This window comes from Drosophila elegans, unplaced genomic scaffold (genome assembly GCF_018152505.1).
Source record: "Drosophila elegans isolate 14027-0461.03 unplaced genomic scaffold, ASM1815250v1 contig_814, whole genome shotgun sequence".
Classification (NCBI taxonomy): Eukaryota; Metazoa; Arthropoda; class Insecta; order Diptera; family Drosophilidae; genus Drosophila; species Drosophila elegans.
This window is the reverse complement of record NW_024546167.1, coordinates 3,886,110-3,911,672: the sequence shown is the minus strand read 5'-3', so window position 1 is coordinate 3,911,672 and position 25,563 is coordinate 3,886,110. Positions and strand designations below refer to the sequence as shown.

Genomic DNA, 25,563 nt, shown 5'->3' with positions numbered 1-25,563 from the left:
AGAACAAGTTCGACTCAAATAGGAACTGGGGTAATAATAGCAGTTATAATAATAATTCTTCTGGCAATCAATATTATCCTAGATCTTTTCAAAATAATCAAGTACAAAATGCCCAGACAACTCAAAGTACTAATATTCCCCAAAAACGTGCCCGAACCTCAGACTCAGGTCAACAACGTAGAACTGAGCCAATGGACACAAGTGAAAATTTTCAGACAATAGCCTCGGAAGAAACACCACCGCAATAAAAATTAAAATTGATAACAAACTATGCCTCTGTCTTATTGATACAGGCTCAAGCATAAATTTGATAAACGAAAACTTTTTGAAATATCCAACTAAAAATATTTCGACAAAAGTCCAAACGATAGGAGAATCTGTAACTTTAGAAAAATATATCGAATTTAGCATCCCAAAATTATTTTCATCCAAGCAAACATTTTTTTTAAAAAACTTTTCAAATCATTATGATATTCTCATAGGAAGAAAAATTCTAAAAGAAACCTCAGCCAAAATTGATTTCATGAGAAATACTATTATTCTAAATAATTACGAATTCCCAATGATAAATATAACAGAGGAACGGAATCAAACTTTTTCAAGTATAACAAACGATGACGAATATATTTATGCCATGCAAACAGACTTAACAAATAATTATTTAAGAGACGATCACTTAAATAATGAAGAAAAAACTGAACTTCATTATTTAATGTCCAAGTATTTTGATATTCAGTATCGCGAAGGTGACAATTTGACTTTCACGAACGAAATCAAACACATAATAAAAACAAAACATGAAGAACCGATTTATAGGAAACCATATAGTTATCCGTACATTTATGACACAGAAGTAGAGAAACAAATTGAGGAAATGATAAATCAAGGTATTATCAGAAAATCAAAATCTCCTTATTGTAGTCCTATTGTAATGGTACCAAAGAAAAAGGATGCATCGGGCATTCCCAAATTTCGTATGGCCATTGATTACAGAGGACTCAATGAAATAACCATAAATGACAAATTTCCTATTCCAAACATGGATGAAATTTTAGATAAATTAGGTAAATGTCAATACTTTACAACATTAGACCTAGCTAAAGGATTCCATCAAATTGAAATGGACCCAGGATCTATACAAAAAACTGCATTTTCCACCAAGAAAGGTCACTATGAGTATACTAGGATGCCATTTGGTCTAAAAAATGCCCCAGCGACATTTCAGCGTTGCATGAACAATATTTTATACGACATAATAGGTACCCATTGTCTTGTGTATTTGGACGATATTGTCATATTTTCAACCTCATTGCAAGAGCATATCCAATCTCTTAAAAAAAGTATTCGAACGTCTTCGCAGATCAAATCTTAAACTGCAATTAGATAAATGTAAGTTTATGAAACGAGAAACTGAATTTTTAGGACATATAATTACAACTGAAGGAATCAAAGCAAATCCAAATAAGATTCAAGCTATTCAAGATTTTAAAATTCCAAACTCTCCGAAACAAATAAAATCATTTTTAGGCCTTTGCGGATTTTATCGCAAATTCATAAAAGATTTCGCAAAAATCGCAAAACCAATGACTCTTTGTTTAAAGAAAGGAGCCAAAATAAATGTTAAAGATCCAACTTATAACGAAGCATTTGAAAAATTAAAAACTCTAATAAGTAACGACCCAATTCTCACATATCCAGATTTCGAAAAAAAGTTTGATTTAACTACAGATGCAAGCAATTATGCATTAGGTGCTGTTTTATCTCAAGAAGGTAAGCCTATTTGTTTCGCCAGTAGAACTTTAAATGAACATGAGTTAAATTACGCAGCTATTGAAAAAGAATTACTAGCTATAGTATGGGCAACCAAATATTTCCGCCCTTATCTTTTTGGAAGAAGTTTTAAAATATGCTCAGACCATAAACCGCTTGTTTGGTTACATAATATAAAAGAACCTAATATGAAGTTACAACGTTGGAAAATTAAATTAAGAGAATTTGATTATGAAATAAAATACATTAAAGGAAAAGAGAATCACGTAGCAGATGCTTTATCAAGAATTACAAAAAAGGAAACTAAAGATAAAAAATTTGAAGAAGTTTTTCAAAATGATGATGAATTAGAAACTACTGCAGCAACAGTGCATAGTGCACAAGAAGATAATGGCAATTGCATACAGATCACAGAACGACCTATTAACGTTTTTAATCACCAACTTATATTTGAAAAAGGAAATAAAGACACTAACGAACTTACTCACTACTTTAACAAAACTATTAATAAAATAATTTACAGTGACATGACTGACCGTTTAGCAAAAGATATAATTATAAAATTCATATGTGGACACAATTTTGTTATGTTCATTAATAATGACGAAGACTTTGCTATCTTTCAACGAGCCTATATGGATTTAATTAAACCAAACACTGGTACAAAATTAATGAAAACTTCAGTAATACTACCCAACTTGTCCACATATGCAGACTTCCACGAAAAAATATTAGAAATACACGAAAAGACGATACACCAAGGCATTAAAAAGACGTATGACGATTTTAAAACTAAATACTATTTCCCAGACGCACAAAAACTTATTCAAAACATAATAAATAAATGCGAGGCCTGTAATTTATGCAAAGCAGAGCACAGAAAAGTTGCACTCCCTTTTGAAAAGACTCCTGAAACTCAAAATATTCGTGACAAATATGTTATTGACTATTATTTTATTGACCAACGTAAATTTTTGACATGTATTGACATTCATTCAAAATTCATTTCTATCATAGAAACAAAAACCACAGACTGGATTGAAAGTAAAAAAGCATTACTCAAAATTTTTAATATGATAGGTAAACCGAAAACTATTAAAATGGATCAAGATCCCGGTCTAGTATCCAAATCTTTACAAAACTGGCTACAGAAAGAAAATATCAATATTGAAATCACTACTAGTAAAAACGGTATAGCTGACATAGAAAGGGTTCATAAAACAATTAACGAAAAACTTAGAATCATAAATACACTCTCAGATGCTGAAGACAAATTAATGAATATAGAAAAGGCAACTTATGTCTATAATCACGAAATAACCCATGAGGCCACTGGTAAAACCCCTGCTCAAATCTTTCTTTATGGTATGGAACCGAGTAAAAATATGCAAAAACAAAAAGAACATAAAATAGATAAAATTAATAAAAATCGTGAGGAACATGAAGTAGATCTTAGATATACTAAAGTTGAAAAAGATATGAAACGTAAAGCGAAATTAGTAAACCCATTCAAAAAGACAGGAGCATTAGAACAGAAAGACGAAAAGCATTGGCAAGAAACTAATAGAGGTCATAAAGTAATAAAGCACATAAGTAAATTTAAAAAAGCTAAAGCGCAAAATCTCTCTAATCATTCCAGGGAATCTGACAGTAATGACTCTGATCTTGAAAATGATCTTGATAATGACGTGGACGAATGTAACATTGACAACAGCTCAACAAATTAGTATTACACCTATCACTTCAAACAACGGTTATTTACTTCTGAACACAGGGATTGTAAAAATACCTTTAAGTTACGAACATCATATGATACAGATTAATCAAACAAAAATATTAGAAACATACCAGGACTTTATGAAATACGAAAACAAGTTTAATTACGTACCAGATATTACCTTAGCACTAAAACAACTAAAACATGAAATCAAGGGAATTATTTCTACACAAAGACAAAAACGAGGATTATTTAATATTGTAGGAACTGCTTATAAATACTTATTTGGAACATTAACAGAAGACGATAAAAAAGAGCTAGAAGATAAATTAGAAAATTTACAAGATCAAGTAATTGAAAATAAAGATTTTAATGAAATAGTTACAATAATAAATAAACAATCCGAAGACATAAAAAGACTTGTGAAAGATGAAGAAGAAATGGATGCATTACACATTTTTAGATATTCATTAAACATTTTCCTTGAGTATATTGAAGATTTACAAATGGGATTACAATTAACAAGAATAGGAATATTCAATCCTAAAATATTGAAACATGAAGAGTTGGATGATATAGACGAAGAAAAACTTTTAGCAATCAAAACTTCAGCTTGGATAAGTAGCCAGACTAAAGACACTTTTATTTTAGTTCATATACCAACTTCATTTAAGGAAACCCAAAAATATAGAATTATAAAATACCCAGATAATATAGGCCGACAAATTGACATAAATGATAATTTTGAATATTTTGTAACTAATAAAAACATTGTTTTTTATTTAGAAAACACACCAAGTTTAGACCAAAAATTTATAATCACTGATCAATGTATCTCTCAAATTCTTACTAATCAACTAGCGAATTGTCAACACACGTTTATATCAGAAAATGAATCTATAAAATATATTGAACCGAACATCATTATAACTTATAATTTAAGCAAAACACAAATTAAACAAGATTGTGAAATATTCAACAAAACGATACAGGGAAACAACATAATACAATTAAGTCAATGCACTTTAGAAATAAGAAACATAAAATTTACTACTTCAAAGATTATAAACGAATATAAAATTATATTATCTAGCACCAATGTAACATTATATGAACCAATTCCATTGTTAAAAATTAAGAAATCAATTAGTTATCAAGAAAAGCAAGAAACAGTTTACAAGTGGATTGTATTCTAAATTTTAATAATTATAGTTTTAACTATCACTACTTACATCATATTTACCTACAGGCGCCTAGCCAACAAAAAAGAAATTTTTGTTAGATTCAACAAGGATGTTGAATGTTCTAAAGGAGGGGCGAGTGACGTATTACCAAATACTCCAGACATCAAGCCTAACACCCAACCTGTATATCCCGAGATACCCATTACTTCATTTGTCAAACATAACACCCAGCCTGTATATCCCGAGATACCCATTAATTCATTTGTCAAACATAACATTTCAGAGCCTACTATAGGAGTTATTCAAATTAATCAGACATAAACATTTCCCGTTAGACATAAACATTTCCCACGCCTGTTATCAACAGTCCCCTTATTATAAACATTTCACACGCCTTTACCGACGACAGCAGACATAAACTTTTAAACAAAGGGTCCAGCATGAGAACCCATTCATCAGCATAAAAGCTTTGACCAATCCAAATTTAATAAACAAAAGATGCAGCCTGACAACCCACCCATCAGGCCACTAATTCGACCAATCCAAATCTTCTGATCGAAGTCCACTTTCGCTGCTAGCGTCGCTGTCACCGATAAAAGCCATAGTTATAAGAATAATGCAATTGTAAAGACAGTTCAATTTTGGGAATCTAACTATTAAGACATTACCAATAAAACTCCACTGTATATTAAAATAAAAATCGCTTTTTTTTAATATATCGCACAGTGAAAAATCTAATTTGTATATATTACAGCTTCATTTTCAAATAACCGTTAACAGAAAGACTTACCGCGTTCCTATATCGGAAGAGGTGGAAGAACCTTGATAGTTCCTCGAAACATCGATATACGAAAGCATCGAGGACGCTCCAGCCTCTTTGAAGAAACACCGATGTAGTTGATTCTTAATTTCGGGGTCCTAGTACAATAAACCTTACTTTTCCGAAACTTTAACACAATATAATATTGCAGTGAAAAATTAAATATATTTATATACTATCAATTTACATGTCTTTCTTTCCCGCAGTTAAAGATTAATAAACATCGATGTGGCAAGAAAATATCGTTAGAGACATCGATAATCTCTGTCAGATATCGATAGAACAGGTATTTTAAAAACATCGATTAAATCGATGTTGGCATCGATGCTGGTATCGATTTTGGCATCGATGTAGGCGGCCATCGGGCAATCACAAAATTTTGTGGTGTACGTTTGTCGTGGTTGTCTCTGTTCCTCTGCGTTTCGCATTACACTCTAGCCAAACTAAAACTCATTAAAAGTAAGTACAGCCCGTACTAAATCCCCCATTAGGGCAGGGAAAAGGGAATAAACTCCGCATAGAGTGCGAAAATCGGGTTTTCGGTGCTAGTGATTTCATAACCTAGAAACGAAAAAATTGCAAGTAGACACGCGCATGAACGCAGAAGGCTGAGCACTTTTTGGTTGACGAAAAGGGGATTTGTTATCAGCAAACGGGAGTGTTTGGCACAATAATTAATTGATAAACCGAAAATCGAAGGGGAAATTCTGCCGGTCAGCCAACATACACACACACACACATACCATCGCAGGCACAGTTCATTGGCAGCAGCTGCCGGCGAAAAAAAGAGAACGAGGCAGAAAAAAAACTATGGAAAAGTGCCTGGCAAATTTGTGTTACGTAACACTCGCAGCCAATGTGTTAGCGCTCTCGTTTCAATTGTTTTGATCAATTCCGTTCGTTATCGCCATGTTGCCATCCACCTCGCTCAATAAACATTTTCATTTACTCTCAACTGTTCTTTATCACTGTTTGTTTGTGGTCATGTGAGGAGTGCACTATGAGGTGTAGGTGGAACTATACGCCGTGACGTCACCTGGAAAATCAATACCCCTTGCGGCGGCACCATTCCGTGCTATTCGTTTTTCTGGCAACATCGATTTCGCTGGTGTTATGCAACTGGCGAAAAAAAGGGGTGCATGCCCTCCCACTTTTTAACCTCTTCGTCAAGGTCACCAGCGAGATGCTGATTAATTTTCACCGGGAAATCCATCGGTCAGCATTTTATTTATCTAGTGCCCGGGTTATATCACCTGACATCGGAATACTTTCATCCCATTTCCCTTTTGGCTGCTGGCCATAACGACTTCTGCCTGCGCTTTTCATAATTTTCCGCCTTGATTGCCTTTAGTTCTTTTCATTGTGCCTACACAGAGGGAAAAATTGGTACATGTAAAATATAAAATATGTCAAATTTACAAAAAAAAAATTTCAAAATTATATTTAAACAGGCCGGAAAAAATATAAAAAAAAACAATTGGAATGTCGCTTAGCACTAACAAAATTAAAATGTATATTGATTAAACACTTAAATAATAAGCACTTTGCTCAATCATCTTACCGCGACTGTGAATCGCATTCCTGACGTCACGCAAATAGAAACAGCGAAGAAGAGACCAAAGGAGATGCTGAAAATGTGCAGTTAGCTTCTGTGTCAATGATCGCTTGCCTAGCGAGCTGACCAGCAATTACAGCCAGCAAAGTACGGAACGTAAACATGGAAGTATACAGCCATGGCCTGAGTAATAGGAACTATTTTTACTTTAGTGAATCATAGATATCAATAACTAAAAAAGTTCACACTTGCTAAAATACTTAAGATAGTAATAATCAATTTTGTGTGTCATGTGAAAAAAATCATAAGACCTTTTTGTAATATCATCTGTCTAATATCATCATGGTATAGTCACACTCTTCAAACAAATCATCTCTGGAGACTTCAGCACTTTGTATTGTTATTGTAAATTAAAGAAAAATTAAAGAAATACATATGCGAATTGTCATAATTTAAATTTAAAAGAAACCATTTTAATAAACTAGTAGTATTTCTAGGTGTTCGACTAACAGCAAATTAATCATATCAATGAGTATGTTTAGTTCCTTCTCTGGTTCTATTTTTTCACTTTTCCTCGGCATTTTCTTTTGCCCCAGACGTGCATTGAACCCCTCTCGAACACTTGCTACTTTTCCCGCTGCCTTGAACACTAATTTAAATTGATTTATTTATTTTTGCCGCACAAAATTGACATTTAGCCAAAGTGAAAAGAGGAAATGGCCTGTGAAATTCTTCGCCCATGTTGATGCTGTTTTCTTCGCTACCCTTTTAGTTTTCACTTTTCTTTTACGGCCGATAGAGCACATCGAATTAATTTTAAACAAAAAGTAATTATCATCAAGTTGCTGATTAGATTAAGTCAGACCCCGTCCATAAAACTCATCGTTTGTTACACGCAATTATTGACCTGGCGAGTGAAATGATTTCGCAATAAATACCCTTTTCGTTACGACTATCGATTATTCACCAACTAATTGGCGGCGCGTTTAAATCAACTGTATTCCAGATGGCTCCTCCATCATACAGCGATTTGGGCAAACAGGCTCGTGATGTCTTCAGCAAAGGCTACAACTTTGGCCTGTGGAAGCTGGATCTGAAGACCAAGACCTCGTCGGGCATTGAGTTCAACACAGCCGGACACTCCAACCAGGAGTCGGGCAAGGTCTTCGGCTCCCTGGAGACCAAGTACAAGGTCAAGGACTACGGCCTGACCCTGACTGAGAAGTGGAACACAGACAACTCGCTGTACACTGAGGTCGCTGTCCAGGATCAGCTCCTCGAGGGTCTGAAGCTGTCCCTGGAGGGCAACTTCGCCCCCCAGTCTGGGTAAGAAAACTATTTTGTACCTAAACCTAGTAAACATAAACATTAACATTGGTTAAAGCCAGGGGTTCCAGTCTTAAATGACATATTTGTATATATTAGAAAACTATTTCTAAAACTTTCTTCAAAAAAGAGATCCGATTTTCTGATACAGCACTTTGATCTTTTGCCATCTTATAAATAGAGAAAATAAATATAGGTGTTCATATTGGCTCAAACATTTTCAAGACCTACAAGAATGAATACTTTTTAAAACATCAATTTGTTATACATATTTCTAAAGCTTTCTAGCTATATTTTAAAAAGATTATGTCACGATTAGAAAAACTATTTAATTCTGAAATGTTGATTTTGGCAGTTCAATAATTTACAATTTTTTGCACCTCCAATAGCAACAAGAACGGCAAGTTCAAGGTAGCCTACGGCCATGAGAACGTCAAGGCTGATTCGGATGTGAACATTGATCTGAAGGGCCCCTTGATCAATGCTTCTGCCGTGCTCGGCTACCAGGGATGGTTGGCCGGCTACCAGACCGCATTTGACACACAACAGTCCAAGCTGACCACCAACAACTTTGCCCTTGGCTACACCACCAAGGACTTTGTCTTGCACACAGCCGTGTAAGTATTACTATTTGACCACATTGAAAAGAAATAAAATTAATAGTTTAATTTGCGGGAATAGCAACGACGGCCAGGAATTCAGTGGCTCCATCTTCCAACGCACTTCGGACAAGCTGGATGTGGGTGTGCAGCTGTCGTGGGCCAGCGGCACCAGCAACACCAAGTTCGCCATCGGCGCCAAGTATCAGCTGGATGACGATGCCAGCGTGCGCGCCAAGGTCAACAACGCCAGCCAGGTGGGTCTGGGCTACCAGCAGAAGCTCCGCGACGGAGTCACCCTGACTCTGTCCACGCTGGTCGATGGCAAGAACTTCAATGCCGGCGGCCACAAGATCGGTGTTGGTCTGGAGCTGGAGGCCTAAGTCCATTGATTTCCCGCCAGTCGAGGAATCCTTGAACGTTGTCTAACATCCCCACACGCCCAACAACAAGAACAACAACCACAACAACAGCAGCAACAAGAGCAGTGCAGTAACAACAAGAACAAAAAATAAACGTGAAAAGATATTCTTCAAAAAATAACAACACACAGTCAAATATAAAGGGAATCTGCACATCTTAACGAATATATTGGATCAGTTGTCACCCGGCCATCACCAAATCCGCCCGCTCCCTGCCCAGCCACCCGAATCTGCAGAAGAGACACTGCCAACAAACGATGCAAGGGGGTGGGTGGGTCAATGGGTTGGTCGGCCAGTCCGTCGTCGTTGGATGTAGCTTTGATTAGTGCATTGAAATTAGCAAATTTGTTGTTGGCAAAAGTACAGTAAAAATACATTTACCTATTAAAAAAAAACACAAAATTTAAAAGGAATATTATGACTCAAATAGCACTGCATTTTTTCAGTTGCCAGGGCTTTCGGGGTAGCGGCAAAACAAGGACACACACAACCCCAAACTACATAATTATTAACAATCTTTAACTTTTCGTTGTGCATTTACATGAGAAATAAATCGAGAAGAAACTAATGTTCATGATTGCAGCGTTGATGGAGTGCGGGATTGGTCCAGAAAGCTGAATTCAAATAACTTGGGTTAAAATGTCACGTTTACTGAAATTTTGTTCGGTTTGTTTGTTAGTTATTACGTAAGGTAGTTATTTTGTTATGATATTTCCATTTAATCAAGGAAAATCATTGAGCAATCATTGTTTCAATATAAATCCAATGCTAGAATTAGGTTTATAGCGTTCAGACAAAACCCGCATTAACTTTCTTAATTGAAGTTATCGGTTAAATAAATAAAACTAGTATTGTGTGAGAGCATTATATTAGGTTAATTTCCCATATTTTGGTAATATTTTATATAAATGGGTTATATTGCTAATTTACAATATATTGGACTATTTTATCTTGCAACCCATAGCAATTGTTAAAACTGTAAAGTAAATCTTCGTAGTTTCCTTTTCATAATCGAATTTCGTTTAAATTTTAACGGTGTTGTCAAATATCAACTAAGTTGCAAGCTTTAAATATCGTTCAATGAACCCATAAAATGTGGGGTTTTGGGACAAAGGAAACCATGCATTTCAGTTCAAAGGCATCCAGGCTGTACAAATCTCTAAACATATCAGACAGCATTGTATACAAATTTTCGACTAATCGAGGCTGTTAAGGCGTAAAGTAAAAAAAATTCCTAAATCAGTCGGGCCTTTCGTACCACACCACCTATACATTCCGCCCACAATGTCTGTACCGCCGACATATCCCGAACTGGGCAAGCTGGCCCGCGATCTCTTCAAGCGCGGCTACCATCCGGGAATCTGGCAGATCGACTGCAAAACCATGTCCAACTCTGGCATCGAGTTCTTCACCACTGGCTTCGCCAGCCAGGACAACAGCAAGGTATCCGGTTCCCTGCAGAGCAAATACAAAATCGAGGACCAAGGTCTGACCCTCACGGAGCGTTGGGGCACGGACAAGTGGCTCTTCGGCGAAATAATGCAGCGCGACAAGTTGGCCCAGGGTCTGATGCTAGCCCTCGAAGCCAAGGTTCAGCCGGAATCAAAGTACGTAGGGGCGTTGTATCCAATTATTTGAAATTTTTGTGCAGAGTAGGCTATGTAAACAAGTAGATATTACCAATTAACAGTTATTAGGTGTCGCCATCTATTGAAGAGGACGAGCAGCGTTCTCAAATATTTGAACTCCGTTTTTCAAAGATGCAGTGACGTCATAACTTAAAATTACTTAATAACTTCTTAAATAATGCTTCGATTTTGAAAGTTTTTGGGATGTTGATAGACATTGACCGAATAAACATATACCCCCTAAAAACTGGACTCTCAGAGGGATATGACAGAGACTCGCAATTTGTGGGCGTTTGAGTGGGTGTGGCCAGATTATAAGGAAAAACTTGCCCTGCACAGGCTTTAATAGTCACTGTGATCTCAACGTTTATCCTATAAACAAAATTGAATTAATGTTTTAAAATATATTTTTAATTAATTTACCGCCAACAGCGAGGCTGATGCCAAGTTTAAGATGGGCTTTGCTCAGGATAACTACAACTTTCTGGCCGACATTGGACTAAACTCGGAACCGATACTGAACTGCTCGCTGGTTTTGGGCCACAAGGAGTTCCTGGGCGGCGTGGGCGCAGAGTTTGACATTGGGAACACCGATTTCAAGGGCTGGAAGGTAGCCCTTGGCTGGACGAACGAAACAGCCACCATCCATGGCGAGTTGTAAGTGCCAGGAAAGGGCTTGAAAACTGAAGAAGATTTTTAATTCAACCATTTCTCCATTTTGCAGGAAGAACGGCGACACCTGGTTGGCCTCACTCTTCTACAAGGCAAGCGAGAAGATCGATGTTGGTGCCGAGCTCACCAAAGGCGGCGGCGGAGGTGGTGAGCCAGGTCCCGATGGTCAGCCACCGGCTGAGGCCGAGGGTGGCGGCGGAGATGTGGGTGTCAGCCTGGGCATGATCTACCACCTGGAGGAGGACGCCCTCATCCGCGCCAAGATCAACAACGCTGTGGAGCTGGGCCTGGGCTATGAGCAGAAGCTGCGCGAGGGCATCACTGGCTCCATATCCGCTGTGCTGGACTGCAACAGCCTCAAGGACGGCAACCACCGGTTCGGCGTGGGCGTGGCCCTGCAGTGCTGAGCGCTTTGACGCCGGTCACTCAACGATTTCAATTTCCAAATTGGTTTAACTTTATTCGAATGACAAATATATTTAGCTTTTCATCGTAGCAAAAGTATAAGTTAGAATTAATTAATTGGTAGAATTAAATTATATAGAAGAGCGTGCTTTATCTAATCTAAAAGGACATATACGAACAATTGTATTTTTTGATTCTAAAATTTAAAACCCTTAAATATTCTTTAAAACTAAAATATTTTGGTTCGTATGCATTTAAAAAAACATAAAAGAAATGCCGATTTGGCGCCGAATCTTTTTCTGCGTGACAGCTATATGATTTCGATGTTTGATTTTAATCAAATTTAAACCATAATTCATTCCATACTATATATCGAAACATATTCAAATAAATTTAAAAAGAAAGCGAGATAAAGATAAGGTATTGGGCTGTATATGTGTGTTTCGGTCGTATTTATCAATAAACACTGTCTTTGCCGCCTCTCTGCCGCTGCTCTGCTGGTTAAACACTATCCTATGCTCGTAAGGTAGGGCTGTGGAGATCGCTGATGTAAAAAAATAGCAATACAGTCCGACAGATGGCGCAATCTAGACCCAGATTATCAGTTTACAATTTGTTAGCTAAGTCGGATCGAGTTCTAAAGCGTTCTTTTTGTTGCGGTTTAATTTCTTGGTTAAAAGAGTAAATCAAAATCAGAGCCGCATTGAACGTTGTATCAGAATTGAAACGCTCCCAAAATTCCCAGTGTTGTATTAACTTAAAATTGCACAATGCCGATGAGGGACAGGATACGTAGCTTGTTCAGGAGAAACAAACGGAAACGTTTGCAATCGGATTCCGATGCTGACCCTGTTGATGAAGGTGGTGGTGGCACCCAGGAAAAGGAAGCAGCAGCTAAGGAGGAGAACAGAGTGGAGATCCTTCCGCCTCCGCTGATGGAGGGCGAAATGCCCTCCTACTTCCATGTCGGTCTCCTGGCGAAAATGTGCCTCGTCCACGGCTACTCCATTGGCGCGTGGAAGCTGCAGTCCAATTCGAAGACCGACAGTGACTTCTACCTGAGCAGCTTCGGCGAGGGCTATCCCACTTGGAACTCTGTCTACGGCGGATTGGAGGCCTACAAAGAGGAGGGCAACTTCCACGCATCCCTCGCCTGGTTGTCCGACGGAGACATGCTGTCCGACCTTGGAGCACGTGGCGAAGGTCTGGGCGGGATATGGTCTTCCGTCCTGAAGTCTGTGGTCAGCACGGATGAAGGGTGAGTCGCAGATGACTAATCTGTTAGATTTGGTTAATTCCCTGAAGTCTTTATAAGCAATCTTAACTTAGAAAATTTCTAATTCTAATGTCTTTCTTTTGCAATTGCGGAGGATCCAACTTGACTTTAGATTGCTAAAAAACATCGAGAATCCGGTTAGTTTGACTTTATAATAATAATTATGAAATACGAGATCCTCTTGTTCCAAGTTTCATTAAAAAAATAACTACTTCTTAAATATTTCATTGTATAACATAACTTTATTATTAAGTGTTTTTTTTTTTAAAGCGCTTCTCTTTTCCAGAGATTATTAATTAGCTTAAGTTTATAAGTTTGCTAAACAGCTTCATATTTTGTTAACTGGTGTACAATGTTGGTTAAATTTAATGTTATTCGATGTTTATATTTTACAGAGTTGCCTATCAATGCAAAGTGAAGTGCGGCTTCGAACGTAAGCCCGGGAGGGTGGAGCTGTATGTTCCTATTTACAAGGAACCACTCTTCATGGGCTACATCCTGGTTCAGCCTGCCAACAACTTTTTGTTAGGCTACCGCACAGCATTCAATGTGCAGGATAGGAATTTTATTATGAACGCCATCTGTGCCGGCTATAATAATAGTTCAACGGAAGTGGGACTAAAGCTGTAGGTTATTTCCGACAAGTTTAATTTAATTACAATCCAATATTTCAGTGAGAATTTCCAAACCCTTCGAGGATCGATATTTCAGCGCATTGGAGAAAAGTGGGCCGTGGCTTTAAAAGCGAACCTCTATGGAAATGTGAATGCCAAAAGATTCGCCATCGGTGGTCAGTACGAGTGGGAGCCTGGCACGTTGTTAAAGGCCAAAGTTCGAGGAGATACTCGCCTTGGGTTTATATTTCAAAGAAAAATTCGTGAAGATATTGAAGTTCTACTTCACGTTGGCTTCGATGGAAAAGATCCCATTAATGGTGTGCATAAATGCGGTGCTTCCTGGTATTTTAATGTGTAGACTATTGTTTCTGGTCGTTTAAATATGGAATACAATTTTTAAATTTTTAACTTTAAATGGCGTTTAAAAATTTGTTTTATTCGCTAGAGATTTAAGATGTATGATTTTTTTTTATCAGCCGAACACATTTTATTTTCAATGATTTTAATACCCTTGCAGGTGGTATAATACTTTTAGTCAAAAGAGTGAAAGCACCCGTAAATTTTTGTCCAAAACGGATCCAAAAACTAGACCAAAATTCCTGTTTACATTTGCCAAATCTTTTGTTTTTGAGTAAGCTAGTAGATGTTGAATAAAGTTTCAAATCCATATGTTTCCCAGAAAAATTTTAAATTTTTTTTAAAATTATTTGAGTAATATACCTATTTTTTACAATGCCGAAAATGAATCAACGGTTGCGCAATTTGTTTCGCCGGAACAAGATGCGCGCCCGTCCAACCACATATCCCAAAGATGGGAAGTCAGACGAGAAGAAGGAGGAGCAGGAGGCAGAAAAGCAGAAATCATCTGAAGCGTCAGACCAGGAGGTTGAAGTTGAGATCATACCCCCACCTCCGGCAGAGGGCGAAATGCCCTCCTACTTCCACGTGGGCGCCTTGGCCAAGGAGTGCCTCCTCACTGGATTCAAGCTCGGCGCCTGGCAGCTGCAGTGCACCACGAGGACGAACAAAGACTGCTACCTGAGCAGCTTCGGCGAGGGCTATCCGACCGTGGATTCCGTCTTTGGGGGACTGGAGGCATTCCAGGAGATCGGCAACTGTAGTGTCTCCTTGGGCTGGTTTACCAACAACGAATTTCTGTCGGAGATTGGAGTGCGGGCCATGAGCCTCGGCAGTCAGTGGTATGCACTCCTCAAGTCGACAATGGGCACGAAAGACGAGTGAGTACTTCTTATTTTAGGTATTTGTCCATATTTCAGAGCTTTTCCAGATAAAAAACCTTTGCGAAAATTGGCACTTTTAGTAAGCGTAGATTTATATGAAGCCAAAATCGATTTCTATTATGGATAAAACATTTTTTCTGTGGAAATTATATATTCAGACATTTTTTTTATTGCCTTATCTCAGATTCAATCAATTTTGTGCAGCCGTCTGAAATTTAATTGGCTTTGTTAAAAAACATCTTATCGCTAAAAATATTTTTTAATATTATTTTTATTCTTACAGAATATGTTTATTTTAAATTATAATTTGTCAAATAATTTTTGATCAAATAAACTATGCCCTTAAAAGGAAAATCTATATAATTTGTACCTAAAAAAACACATACTGTTAAAAAACAATTCTTTACTATTTTTATATTCATGTAGAGGGTTAAAGGAGTCTTATTACCATAGACAAATATTTCAACTGGCTTTCTTTATAGAGTGACATTTAAAACCAAGCTGAAGTGTGGCTTTGAGCGTGATCCTGTGAAAGTGGAACTGGTGGTACCCCTCTATAAGGAACCTCTTTGTATGGGTTACATCCTGGTTGCTCCAATCGAGAATTGGCTGCTGGGATATCGAACAGTTTACAACTTAGATGATCAGGGATTCGATAAGCACGCTTTATGCTTGGCCTATAACGATGGGATAACCGAAGTGGGCCTTAAGCTGTATGATCTTTTTGTTTAAGTTCAGTAAATAAAAAATTTTTAATAATTTAAATTGCAGAGAGAACTTCGGTGACCTGCGAGGGTCGATCTTTCGACGGTTTGGCGAGGGATGGGCATTCGCTATTAAATCGAATCTATATGGCTCAGAAAATGTAAAGCAGTTTGCGATCGGAGTTCAGTATGCCCTTCAGAATGGAACGTTGCTAAAGGCTAAGGTGCGAGAGGACTCAAGAATTGGGTTTGTCTATCAGTCGAAAATCGGCGAAAATGTTGATGTCATGTATCATGCGGCTTTTGATGGCGTAAACCCGATTGATGGAAATCACAGAATTGGCGTTTCCTGGCACTTTCACTGTTGAGATAACATTCAAATTATTTGGTATCGGAAATTGTAGGTGTCTTTTATTACGTTTTAACAATCTATAAAAACTCAAATTGCAATACAATACAATTTATATACAATTAAACATGGTAACTCTTTGAAGCAATGCTAAAAGAAAAGTTCATCCAAAATCGGTATCAAGCTGAATTTAATTTTGTATGTCAATTTACATAAAGAATAAAGTCATTTATAAAAGGTCAAATTAAAAATATGACCCAAAAGTCCAAGCAAAGATTTAAGAAACTATGCCTTATTAATATGAAGCACAAGAAGAAATTTCAACTGAGGCCGTTCCTGTTCGTTTTTATTTTAAACTGAATAATTAAAAAATAATTAAAAGTTCAAATGTACCTTGTTATAAAATATTAAGTAAAAAATTATCAAATTGTGATTTTCTTTTTAACTTTTTTTCGAACTGCAGAGGTTTTTTTCTATAAAACCCAATTAGGTATCCTAATAGTAGTCTTAGATTAGTTATTTTAGTTTTTAACTAAAGATTTGGAAGCTGCTGTTAAAATTTTTTGTAATATTTCAAGATTCAACGTCTCAGGAATACCCCCAACGTCAAGTGTTGCAATGCAGTATTTGCTGTGTAGTTCGGATTCTTGACGCAGCAAGCAATGGTCACACTAAATTCGTTGACAGCTCTCTTCATCGATTCTTCTGTCTCATTTTCGTCATGAAAAAATAGTTCATCTGTTCAGACGTGTTAAGTTATCGTGAAGAAAGCAGGCAGAAAGTTGATTATTCCGAGTGAATTCGTGCGCACGCATTTAGGTATATGCGTTGCCCAGTCGTTTTACTTATTTATCGTTGCAAAAACGGCGTTTGACACGCGGAAATTAAAGTCAAAAGTGCAAGTTCTCGGAGGTCAAAGTAGGTAAGAAATAAAAATGGCGTCACATGCCACCACACATACACACACACACTAATCAGCGAATTTTCCACATTTTCGTACCCTTTGTTTCGAAACCAGGGGCTGAAATAGCAAAAACACAAAGGTAAGTTCAGGTAAAAAAAAAAGCAAAGCAACCTTTAGAGAAGTCGCAAGAGAGGGAGTACCATGTCCGAGGCCATGAGTGCTCCGCCGCCCCTGATTCCGCAGCTGCAGGAGATGCAGCAGCAGCAGCAGCAACAACAGCAGCAGCAACAGGGGGGTAATCCCGCCGCCCTGGCCCAGCAATGGAGCAACTACGCCTGGTATGCCAACCAAAATGTCGCCTACCAGCAACAGTATCAGCAGTACTACCAGTACTACATGCGCTACCAGCAGCAGCAACAACAGCAACAGCAGGTAACCTCGACGGTGAGTGCGTCGAATGCGCCGCCCGGCTTCAGCAATGCGCTGGCGGTGCAGCCGCCCCTTCCTTCGGGTCCGCCGCCACCGCCTCCGCCCAAAATCGGCCAGCCACCGGGACAAAACAAGCAACAGCAGCAGCAGCAGCAGCAACAACAGCAGCAAAAGAATTTTGGGGGAATACGTTTTAATTTGAATTTAAACCAAAAGCGTTTGGCCAGTGGCCCCAATCCCCTACAACAGCAGCAGCAACTTCAACAGCAGCAGCAGCATCAGCAGCAGCAACATCAGCAGCAGCAGCAACATCAACAACAGCAACAGGTTATGCAATTGTACAACAACAATAACAACAGCAACAACAACAGCAACAAAAAGAAGCGCAAGCGTAACAACAAAAACAAAAGTTTTGATCAAACAACATATAGCAATCCGTTTTCCAATCAAGCACAAGCCACACCCATAGCACCACCACCGCCCATTATTAGCGCCAGCGATGTGGGCGTGCTGGCCACTCCGGATTTAAGCAAGCCACCACCACCATTGCCACTAGCCATAGTGGCTCCCTTAGAGAATCCCCAACAGCAACATCAACAGCAACAGCAGCAGCAACAGCAGCAGCAACAGCAGACGACTGCATCTCCCGCTCCTGCGCAAACATCGACCTTTAAGCGCCCTAACAGCTTTCAAATGGCCTCCAACGACTCCTGGCCGGATGCCCTCAATCAATACGTGGCCCGTTGCTACTCAAAGTGCAACACGGACCTCGACAAGGATCAGATTGACATATGCCTAAAGGGCAAGATTATAGCGGCGGCCAATCGTAACGAGTTGTGGACGCGGGACTGGGACAACGAGCCCATGCCTACGGTGCACAGCGAGCGGGATGGCATCGAAGTGGTGCTGAACAGTGTGACGCCCCCTCAGCCGCAGCGAAGTAACTACTTCCAGAAGAAGCTGGAGCAAGAGAGGGAGCGGGAGCGGGACCGAGAGCCGGAAAAGGTTACAGCCAAGAGCTCCTCGGGTATCGTGAATCAGTTCAAGCAGAAAAGCAATCAGTTTAACAAGTCGTCATCCGGCTACGGTTCGCATCATCACTCTTCGTCGTCCAGGTACTCCAGGAGTCGTTCGCGGTGAGTTGCGTCATGTCTCTATAACAAATTGAACACAAACGCTAAACCAGTCTTTTTTTTTAAACCCTTTACAGTTCGCCTTCATCGTCTAACTCGTTGAAATACTCGAGCAAAAAGCGGTACTCGCCGTCGCGCTCCCATTCGCGTTCCCGCTCGCGGTCCCCCCGCTCCCGATCGTGCTCCCGCAGCAGCGATGCCAGCAGTCCACCGGCGCGTAAAGTTATCCGCAAATCGGGCTCGAACGAATCCTTAAATTTCATACCACTCACCGGGAACCTGACCCGCAAGCAGCAGAAAATGCTGGTGAAGAAGGGCAAGCGCGCAGCTGCAGCAGCGGCCGCGGGCTCCGGAGGTAACTCCGGCCAGGCGAAAAAGAAGCCGCCTCACTTCTACTCCAACCAGTCGTCCATTGGCGGAGCCGTTGATGATGACACAGCGCGCTTGCAACAGCGTGCGGCACGATTCTCACAGCAGGGCTCCAGCTCCGCCAAGAAATCTGTCGTCGCCATTGCAAGCTCACCGTTTGGTCTCACCACGGCCAAGAACAAGAAGAAGATGATGCAGCAGCAGCAACAGCAGCAGCAGCACCACCATCGTAACGCCTTCTACGAGGACACAGAGGCGGCTGGCGGCTTAGACCTTTTAGATTTGCATATTGTAGGCACGTGTAGGGACTTAGAGAAGTCGTTTTTGCGTCTCACCAAGGCGCCGTCGGCGTCGGAGGTGCGACCTGTCGAGGTGCTCACCCACTCCCTGGTTAATGTAAAGGGAAAATGGCGTGCAAATCACGATTACCACTATGCGTGTGATCAGCTGAAGTCCATCAGACAGGATTTGACTGTAAGTGACTCCACCTATGGGTACAAAAAGATTGCAACATTAATTATTTCCATAGGTCCAGGGTATTCGCGATCAGTTTACGGTGGAGGTGTATGAGACGCACGCTCGCATTGCCATGGAAAAGGGAGACCACGAGGAGTTCAACCAATGCCAGACGCAACTGAAAATGCTGTACATGGAGATTGGCGGCAAGAGCGCCAATGCCTTGGAGTTCACGGCCTATCGCATACTCTACTATATTTTCACAAAGAATACCTTGGGTAAGTTTTATACATCAGTTCAGAGCATTCAATTTAAATTAACATTGCTTTTGACTTGCAGACATCACGACTGTCCTCCGTTCGATTACGGCTGATCAGCGCGATAATCCTGCCATTGCGCACGCCCTTCAATTCCGCTCTGCGTGGTCGCAAGGCAACTACTGCAAACTGTTTTCCCTGTACAAAACGGCGCCTCTTATGTCCGGCCACATGATCGAGTGGTTCCTAGAAAGAGAGCGCAAGGCTGCCTTGCGAGTCATTATTAAATCGTAAGTTAAAGATTTGTCTTTGCTAATAATCGTTACTAATAATCACAATATTTTGCAGTTATCGTCCCAACATTAGCGTTGACTATATTACCAATATCCTGGCCTTTGATAGCTCTGAAAAGTGCAAAGAGTGGCTCGACACTTTCAGTTTGCCCTATGCCGCCAATGGTGCGCAAGTCGATTGTAAAAACGCAGCTGCCATTGCCATTTGAGGCGAATTTCACAAATAGCAGATTAGCTGCTAAGACCACCATTCAAATTTGTACCTGATTTCCGAACTTTTCGGATATTAGTGTTCTCTTTCGAAAGCGGATGTGACTCCCCTGCTGGCCCTATTTTACACACTTGTACATATTTTTTTTTATAGACCGCGAATCCCTTACGCTACATGGTTAGGATTTCCTTTTATCCCTTTCTCAAGCTATCGATTCTCATTGAATCATTGGGCCTGTATATTCTTCGTTTCTTTAGGACCACGAAAGTTTACTGTTCCTTGTAGGGATCACCATTTTACGAGGAATCGAGGATACAAGATTCTTCACATCAATACAACGTACAATTATAAGAACAAAGTCATCTGCTAAGGACTAGCATTGGAGTAGCCGAATTTCTGGATAAGTTAACAATGGATATCACAAGGCGTGAACTATCAACGTTGATGCCGAATCCCCGAATTTATTCTTTCACTGGGAGCTACCGAACTTCGAGCTTGGATTGCAAAAGGCATGCCGGATCATTGAATTTAATAAGGATCAAGAAGTGCTGAAAACATCTACATTTTGGCTACCAACAAGGAATATTCTCAAGTGATATAAAATATGATAAACCATTGGCATTATTGGAAGCGTTTTTAAATATTCGTCTCTACAACGTTGGTCTACATAACAACTTATTTAAGAAAGCAGCCATCTTTATGTATATTTTTAACCAACAAACTCCAGCAACGTTCCCAACTGAAATAGTCGTCTGAATTCAACCAAAACTTAACCTGAAACCCAAAGTGCGTGACCTCTTAATGAACATAAATAACTCAAGAACTAAAGTGAATCTATCCCAGAAGAGGTCACCACCGACTTAAATAACAGCTCCATTAAACCTCTACACTCGCAAAACTAACAAAAAAATAATACACATGCGGACGAACAAAAACAGATGCGATCACCGAACTCCCAGAGACCAAGTGCGCTGAAAACGTTTATTTTGATTCGTTGTGATTATTATTTAACTCATTTTAACGCCTTCTGATCACTTCATTTTTAAACTAGTTTTAAGGTTTAGGCTTAATGTTTGTTGTCTTATTTAAATTATTGAAAAGGATTATACTAATGTTCTGTCTCTCTATTGTATACCTGTATATACAACCAACAACAAATTCATCACCACCACCACCAAGAACTACAACAAGAACGAGCCTGCAAGTAAATTCTTTGGAAGATTCAAAGTCCCCGTTTTGGAGTATGGCAAAGTCAACCTGGTCTTCCCCGTCGCCAAGCTATCATCCGTCAAAAGGAAGTCAAAAAGTCCTCAATATGCTCGACATTTGTAAGCTCTTCCAATTTTAAATCGTCTTACTAAAGCAAATTGTATACAAATTTTGAGTACATGTGGTAGCGCATAAGCAATTGGCTAAGATCCTGTATTCAGTGCTTTTTATTTTTTGATGGAGAGAGCGACAACTTTCTCTTCAAAACCATATAGTTAATTACAGTAATTAGACTAGGACTTTAAGGTATATTCTTAGGCTAAGCTTACCTGTTATATTTATTTTTAATTTTCTTGAATGTTGGAAAAATGATGGAAAAGAACTCAAGATTTTCATAATGCATTCTCAAATGTTCATGCAAAGTATTGGTGGGAGTCCGTCTGCATGAATAGTGAGAGTTATAACCACGGCTTGCAAAATAAACATAACAAAGGAAAGCAACTGGTGTTTTTCGTTGGCTGGATTTTACCTTTCAGTTGAAGGTCGTCATCACAACCAACAATCTTCTTCCAGTTGCATCCAAAGTCGGGAGCTTTAGCCAGGACACACGCCACTTCGAGCTTCTTGGAGTGTGGGTGTGTGTGTGGGAGCCGAGCTTTTCAACAACACCCAACGGATGCTGCCGGAGGTTCAGCCGCTATTTAAGGATGCTGCGTTGCGGCCTTAGCTTCAGTCAACGCGCGGCGTTCGAGTTCTTTGGATCGCGCTTTAAACTTAAATTGTTCGGACCAAAGCAGGATAATCAAAAGAAGCTGGAAAATCAAAAGATTCCAAAACCGTTTTATGAGTGAAGTGCCCCATCGAATAGTTGATGAAAATATTGTTTTAACTTTATTAAGGTGTGCCAAATACAGCAGTTAATGGTTGTATACCATTTGTATATCGATTTAGTGAAGAATACAGTTATTTTAAGGGTAAATTATTAATCTTGTCGGCTTATATATTAAAGATGCCTTATATTAAATGCACTCGTTTCCTTTATTAACAAATCATACGCCAATCTCATTAACTAAGCCCGTTAAACTAACGACTTTTCCCTTAAAAAATCAAACACTTATCAATGAAACCAAGATCTCTTTAATAATGTCTAAAATAGAGTTGAATACAAATTTGTTTAGTTATTTAATCCTATAGGTATGTACTTAAATATACAATACACTATAAATCTCAAGAATTTTAAATATGATGGTTTATGCTTTGTAGTCCCGAAAATGACCGACCCCTTAAAATAAATACATTCTTGTTTACTCAAAAAATTAAATAAAAATATAGGCTTTAATTAGGCATTTTTGTTTTTGTGTGCGTTATATAGTTTGAAATAACACATTTTTGCGCTTTTACAGGATTAAAACGTTGCTTAAAGCCATAAATTTAAAACACACCATGTATGTTTTTATTTGATCCTACTTACTATTATTTAATTATGTAATATTTTTACTTCATTGGTGAGCAACAATAATAACCCACTTAAAAAATTAGAAACATAAAACACTAACAATAAATGTTCTTAAATGTAAAACAAAAAGGAGGTTGCTTGTCATGTCTGATCTTAAAAAAAAGAAAAACATTAAGTAGTTTGCTATTTTATGCAAACAAGTTTGAAAATATTTTTACAAAAATGAATTAAATGTTGTTGTTTGCCAAAGCAAATTAATCCAATATAAGAACCTGATCGATTTCGACAGAAAAATATTTAATGAATCAAGAATGCAATTTTAATCAAGCATTTTATGTGGTTGTATTAAGGAAATGTTATAGCAATACTATTATGATTCGCTATTTGTGTTTTTCCAATTTTTTGTATTTTTTTTATAAATAAAAATATGATAATAAAAACTTATCCGAATTCCGGATGCAGGTTAAAGCCGGGAATAAATTTTAAATCAATATAATTGTGAATCACAACCTAAGGGTCAAATCGGCGAAACAAATATTAAATGACTCCATAAAGCACTTTGAAGCAATCACATCAACCGGTATTACTAATCAAAAGTTATTGCAAAATTATTGTGTTTTTCCAACCGGGTTTTTCCAATCGGGGACTTTAAAGATTAAATAAACTGCATAAGCGTCATACAATATATCGTAATGAGTTATTTGGAACTTGACAAAAACCACAAAAGGATTAACACAATGCTAACCAAGAATTGATTGAAAATGGAGAAAGCTACTTTAGTTTTCATTAATGTGGGCAAAGGTTCAAAATGAACTTAACTTGTCATCAAATAACTGACTTCAATTGGAAATCATTAATGTAAATTAATCTTTAATTAAATCCCTCAAAAGCCAAAAGACATAGAACTGAACTCTGAAACTGAATACCCCATTAAGTAATTAAGGTTGTCAAAGATAGGCAAATTAACTCTTTAGCAAGTAATCTGCAAAATACGTTTATAACAAAATTTCCAACATAAATTGAAAAACAATTAGCAGTAAAAAATAACATCAAATTAAGTGCCAGGCAAACTTTTTAGGGGCGGCACAAGGCCAATTTCCTCTGACGCTGTCGCAGCTGCCGATGTCAAACGGTTGACAAGTCCCATCTTCCTGTCCCAACCACGCTCTGCCAGTTTTCCTTCATTTCGTTATTAGGAAAATTATAATTTTGTTGATGTTCGGCAGGCCATTGTGTACTGCAAAGTTGCATAGGCGCTATCCATTGAAAGTCGCCGAGACGAATAATTTTAAACCAAAAGACCTACAGAATGCCTACTCCATTAGCTAATGTTGACATTCATTTTTTGAGTAAAGTGCATTGTTAATGTTTTGGGGATCAAGTGGAATGCATGTTGATTTAGTTTTTGCCATTGACGACTGCATACATTATTCAGCGACTTTCACTTGTCTCATGCACGCCTAAGTCAATTTACAAACAGGCCTTTGAATTGTACTTCCATTCCTCATACCAGAAATGAAACGCATTAAAATAAATTTTGCCGTGTTCGACATGTTTTGAAATAACAATAAATAAATATTCAATATTGACTATCAATATGCGAACCGCAGCTGAGGCTGACATCACAAAGGACGACATGAGTATAAATTTTGAAACATTATGTGTGAATATTTCATACACTTGCACACTTGCTCAGCTGCTTAAGGATATGGGCATACGAACATTGGTAGCGTTCCGCTTCAATCCTTTTCAAAGGCATAAAATCCTTCACATGAGTATCCCTTTCATATGTAAATCCTTAGCCGGTTAGTCAGCATTTCGGGGGAATAAAACTTGTTTACCTTTTCTTAGCAAGCCAAAGGATGGCCAAAGGATTTTCTTCACTTTACGGGTATCTTCAAAAATTATGTGTTATTTGCAGAGGGGCCTTTCATTTCATAAATGTATTATGGTAGATGTTGCTCAGCTGACTTTGGGATAATTTACCATTTGTATTAGCATAAAATAAATTTTAAGCAGCAAGAGTACAATATTTATAAGAGCTCTGCGGGTATCCAAAAACCCGTAGAAATCGAATTCGTAAATTCATGTTAACAAGACAAGTTAAGAAATTTTGAGCTCCCATCAATCTTCTACATAAACTCAACCATTTTATTAAAAAAAATATTCAAAATAACCAATACAAATGTCTGGCAGCCTTTTCCATAAAAGTGAAGTATAAATTCTAGCAATAAAAAAGTTGTGTTAACTTATTAAAAAACTTAATCTAAGTGCTGGCTATAAAAATGTTGTATTCGTGAAAATAAAACCAAATATTTGGTTAAGTCTAATTACCCATTAACGTTAGCCGATTTAAAATTCTGCATTCTATTTGGACTTGCCCTATTGTTATACAAATTACTTTGGCTTTTGCCAAGTTTACTGGCAATTAGGGAAAATACTCTAATTATTGCCCTCACGTTCGCATTATTTTCCTCAGCGTCTTTTAAGTGTCTCCGAATGTCGTCCCAAATCCGAGTCTCATTCTGGTCATGACTCGCACTTGACCACAAGTCTAGGGA

General features: G+C 38.3%; 6 protein-coding genes across 9 annotated transcripts in view; all 6 read left to right on the top strand.

Moving 5' to 3' along the window:
- Positions 1-5,819: 5,819 nt before the first annotated feature.
- On the top strand, positions 5,820-9,961 carry LOC108135341 (voltage-dependent anion-selective channel). The gene is made up of 4 exons (XM_017256033.2): positions 5,820-5,950; positions 8,053-8,372; positions 8,762-8,989; positions 9,054-9,961. The coding sequence occupies exons 2-4, from the start codon at positions 8,053-8,055 to the stop codon at positions 9,352-9,354; spliced, it is 849 nt and encodes a 282-aa protein (XP_017111522.1). The 5' UTR covers positions 5,820-5,950; the 3' UTR covers positions 9,355-9,961.
- A 556-nt stretch (positions 9,962-10,517) lies between these two features.
- LOC108135316 (voltage-dependent anion-selective channel) lies at positions 10,518-12,194 on the top strand. The gene is made up of 3 exons (XM_017256002.2): positions 10,518-11,000; positions 11,454-11,678; positions 11,746-12,194. Exons 1-3 carry the CDS (start codon positions 10,678-10,680, stop codon positions 12,098-12,100), a joined length of 903 nt encoding a protein of 300 aa, XP_017111491.1. The 5' UTR covers positions 10,518-10,677; the 3' UTR covers positions 12,101-12,194.
- A 511-nt stretch (positions 12,195-12,705) lies between these two features.
- LOC108135319 (voltage-dependent anion-selective channel) lies at positions 12,706-14,406 on the top strand. The gene is made up of 3 exons (XM_017256005.2): positions 12,706-13,356; positions 13,770-14,000; positions 14,049-14,406. The coding sequence occupies exons 1-3, from the start codon at positions 12,869-12,871 to the stop codon at positions 14,347-14,349; spliced, it is 1,020 nt and encodes a 339-aa protein (XP_017111494.1). The 5' UTR covers positions 12,706-12,868; the 3' UTR covers positions 14,350-14,406.
- A 210-nt stretch (positions 14,407-14,616) lies between these two features.
- On the top strand, positions 14,617-16,455 carry LOC108135317 (voltage-dependent anion-selective channel). The gene is made up of 3 exons (XM_017256003.2): positions 14,617-15,229; positions 15,715-15,945; positions 16,004-16,455. The coding sequence occupies exons 1-3, from the start codon at positions 14,724-14,726 to the stop codon at positions 16,302-16,304; spliced, it is 1,038 nt and encodes a 345-aa protein (XP_017111492.1). The 5' UTR covers positions 14,617-14,723; the 3' UTR covers positions 16,305-16,455.
- Positions 16,456-16,972: 517 nt separating this feature from the next.
- Positions 16,973-22,043, top strand: LOC108135325 (leukocyte receptor cluster member 8 homolog). 3 transcript variants are annotated; one of them, XM_041710154.1, is made up of 6 exons: positions 16,973-17,203; positions 17,304-18,754; positions 18,829-19,594; positions 19,650-19,854; positions 19,916-20,123; positions 20,182-22,043. In XM_041710154.1, exons 2-6 carry the CDS (start codon positions 17,391-17,393, stop codon positions 20,333-20,335), a joined length of 2,697 nt encoding a protein of 898 aa, XP_041566088.1. In that variant the 5' UTR covers positions 16,973-17,203; positions 17,304-17,390; the 3' UTR covers positions 20,336-22,043. The 3 variants fall into 3 exon arrangements, with proteins under 3 accessions (XP_041566088.1, XP_017111503.1, XP_041566087.1); XM_017256014.2 differs by having other exon boundaries at positions 16,973-17,207; XM_041710153.1 differs by having other exon boundaries at positions 16,973-17,207; positions 17,264-18,754.
- Positions 22,044-22,145: 102 nt separating this feature from the next.
- Positions 22,146-25,563, top strand: part of LOC108135324 (nitric oxide synthase) — a 38,719-nt gene continuing 35,301 nt past the window's right edge. The window contains exon 1 of one of the 2 annotated variants that reach the window (XM_017256013.2): positions 22,146-22,445. The gene's annotated coding sequence lies outside the window, so the exon portion shown is untranslated. Of the gene's footprint in view, positions 22,521-25,563 lie in introns of both variants that reach the window. The other variant, XM_017256012.2, reaches the window with a different exon arrangement.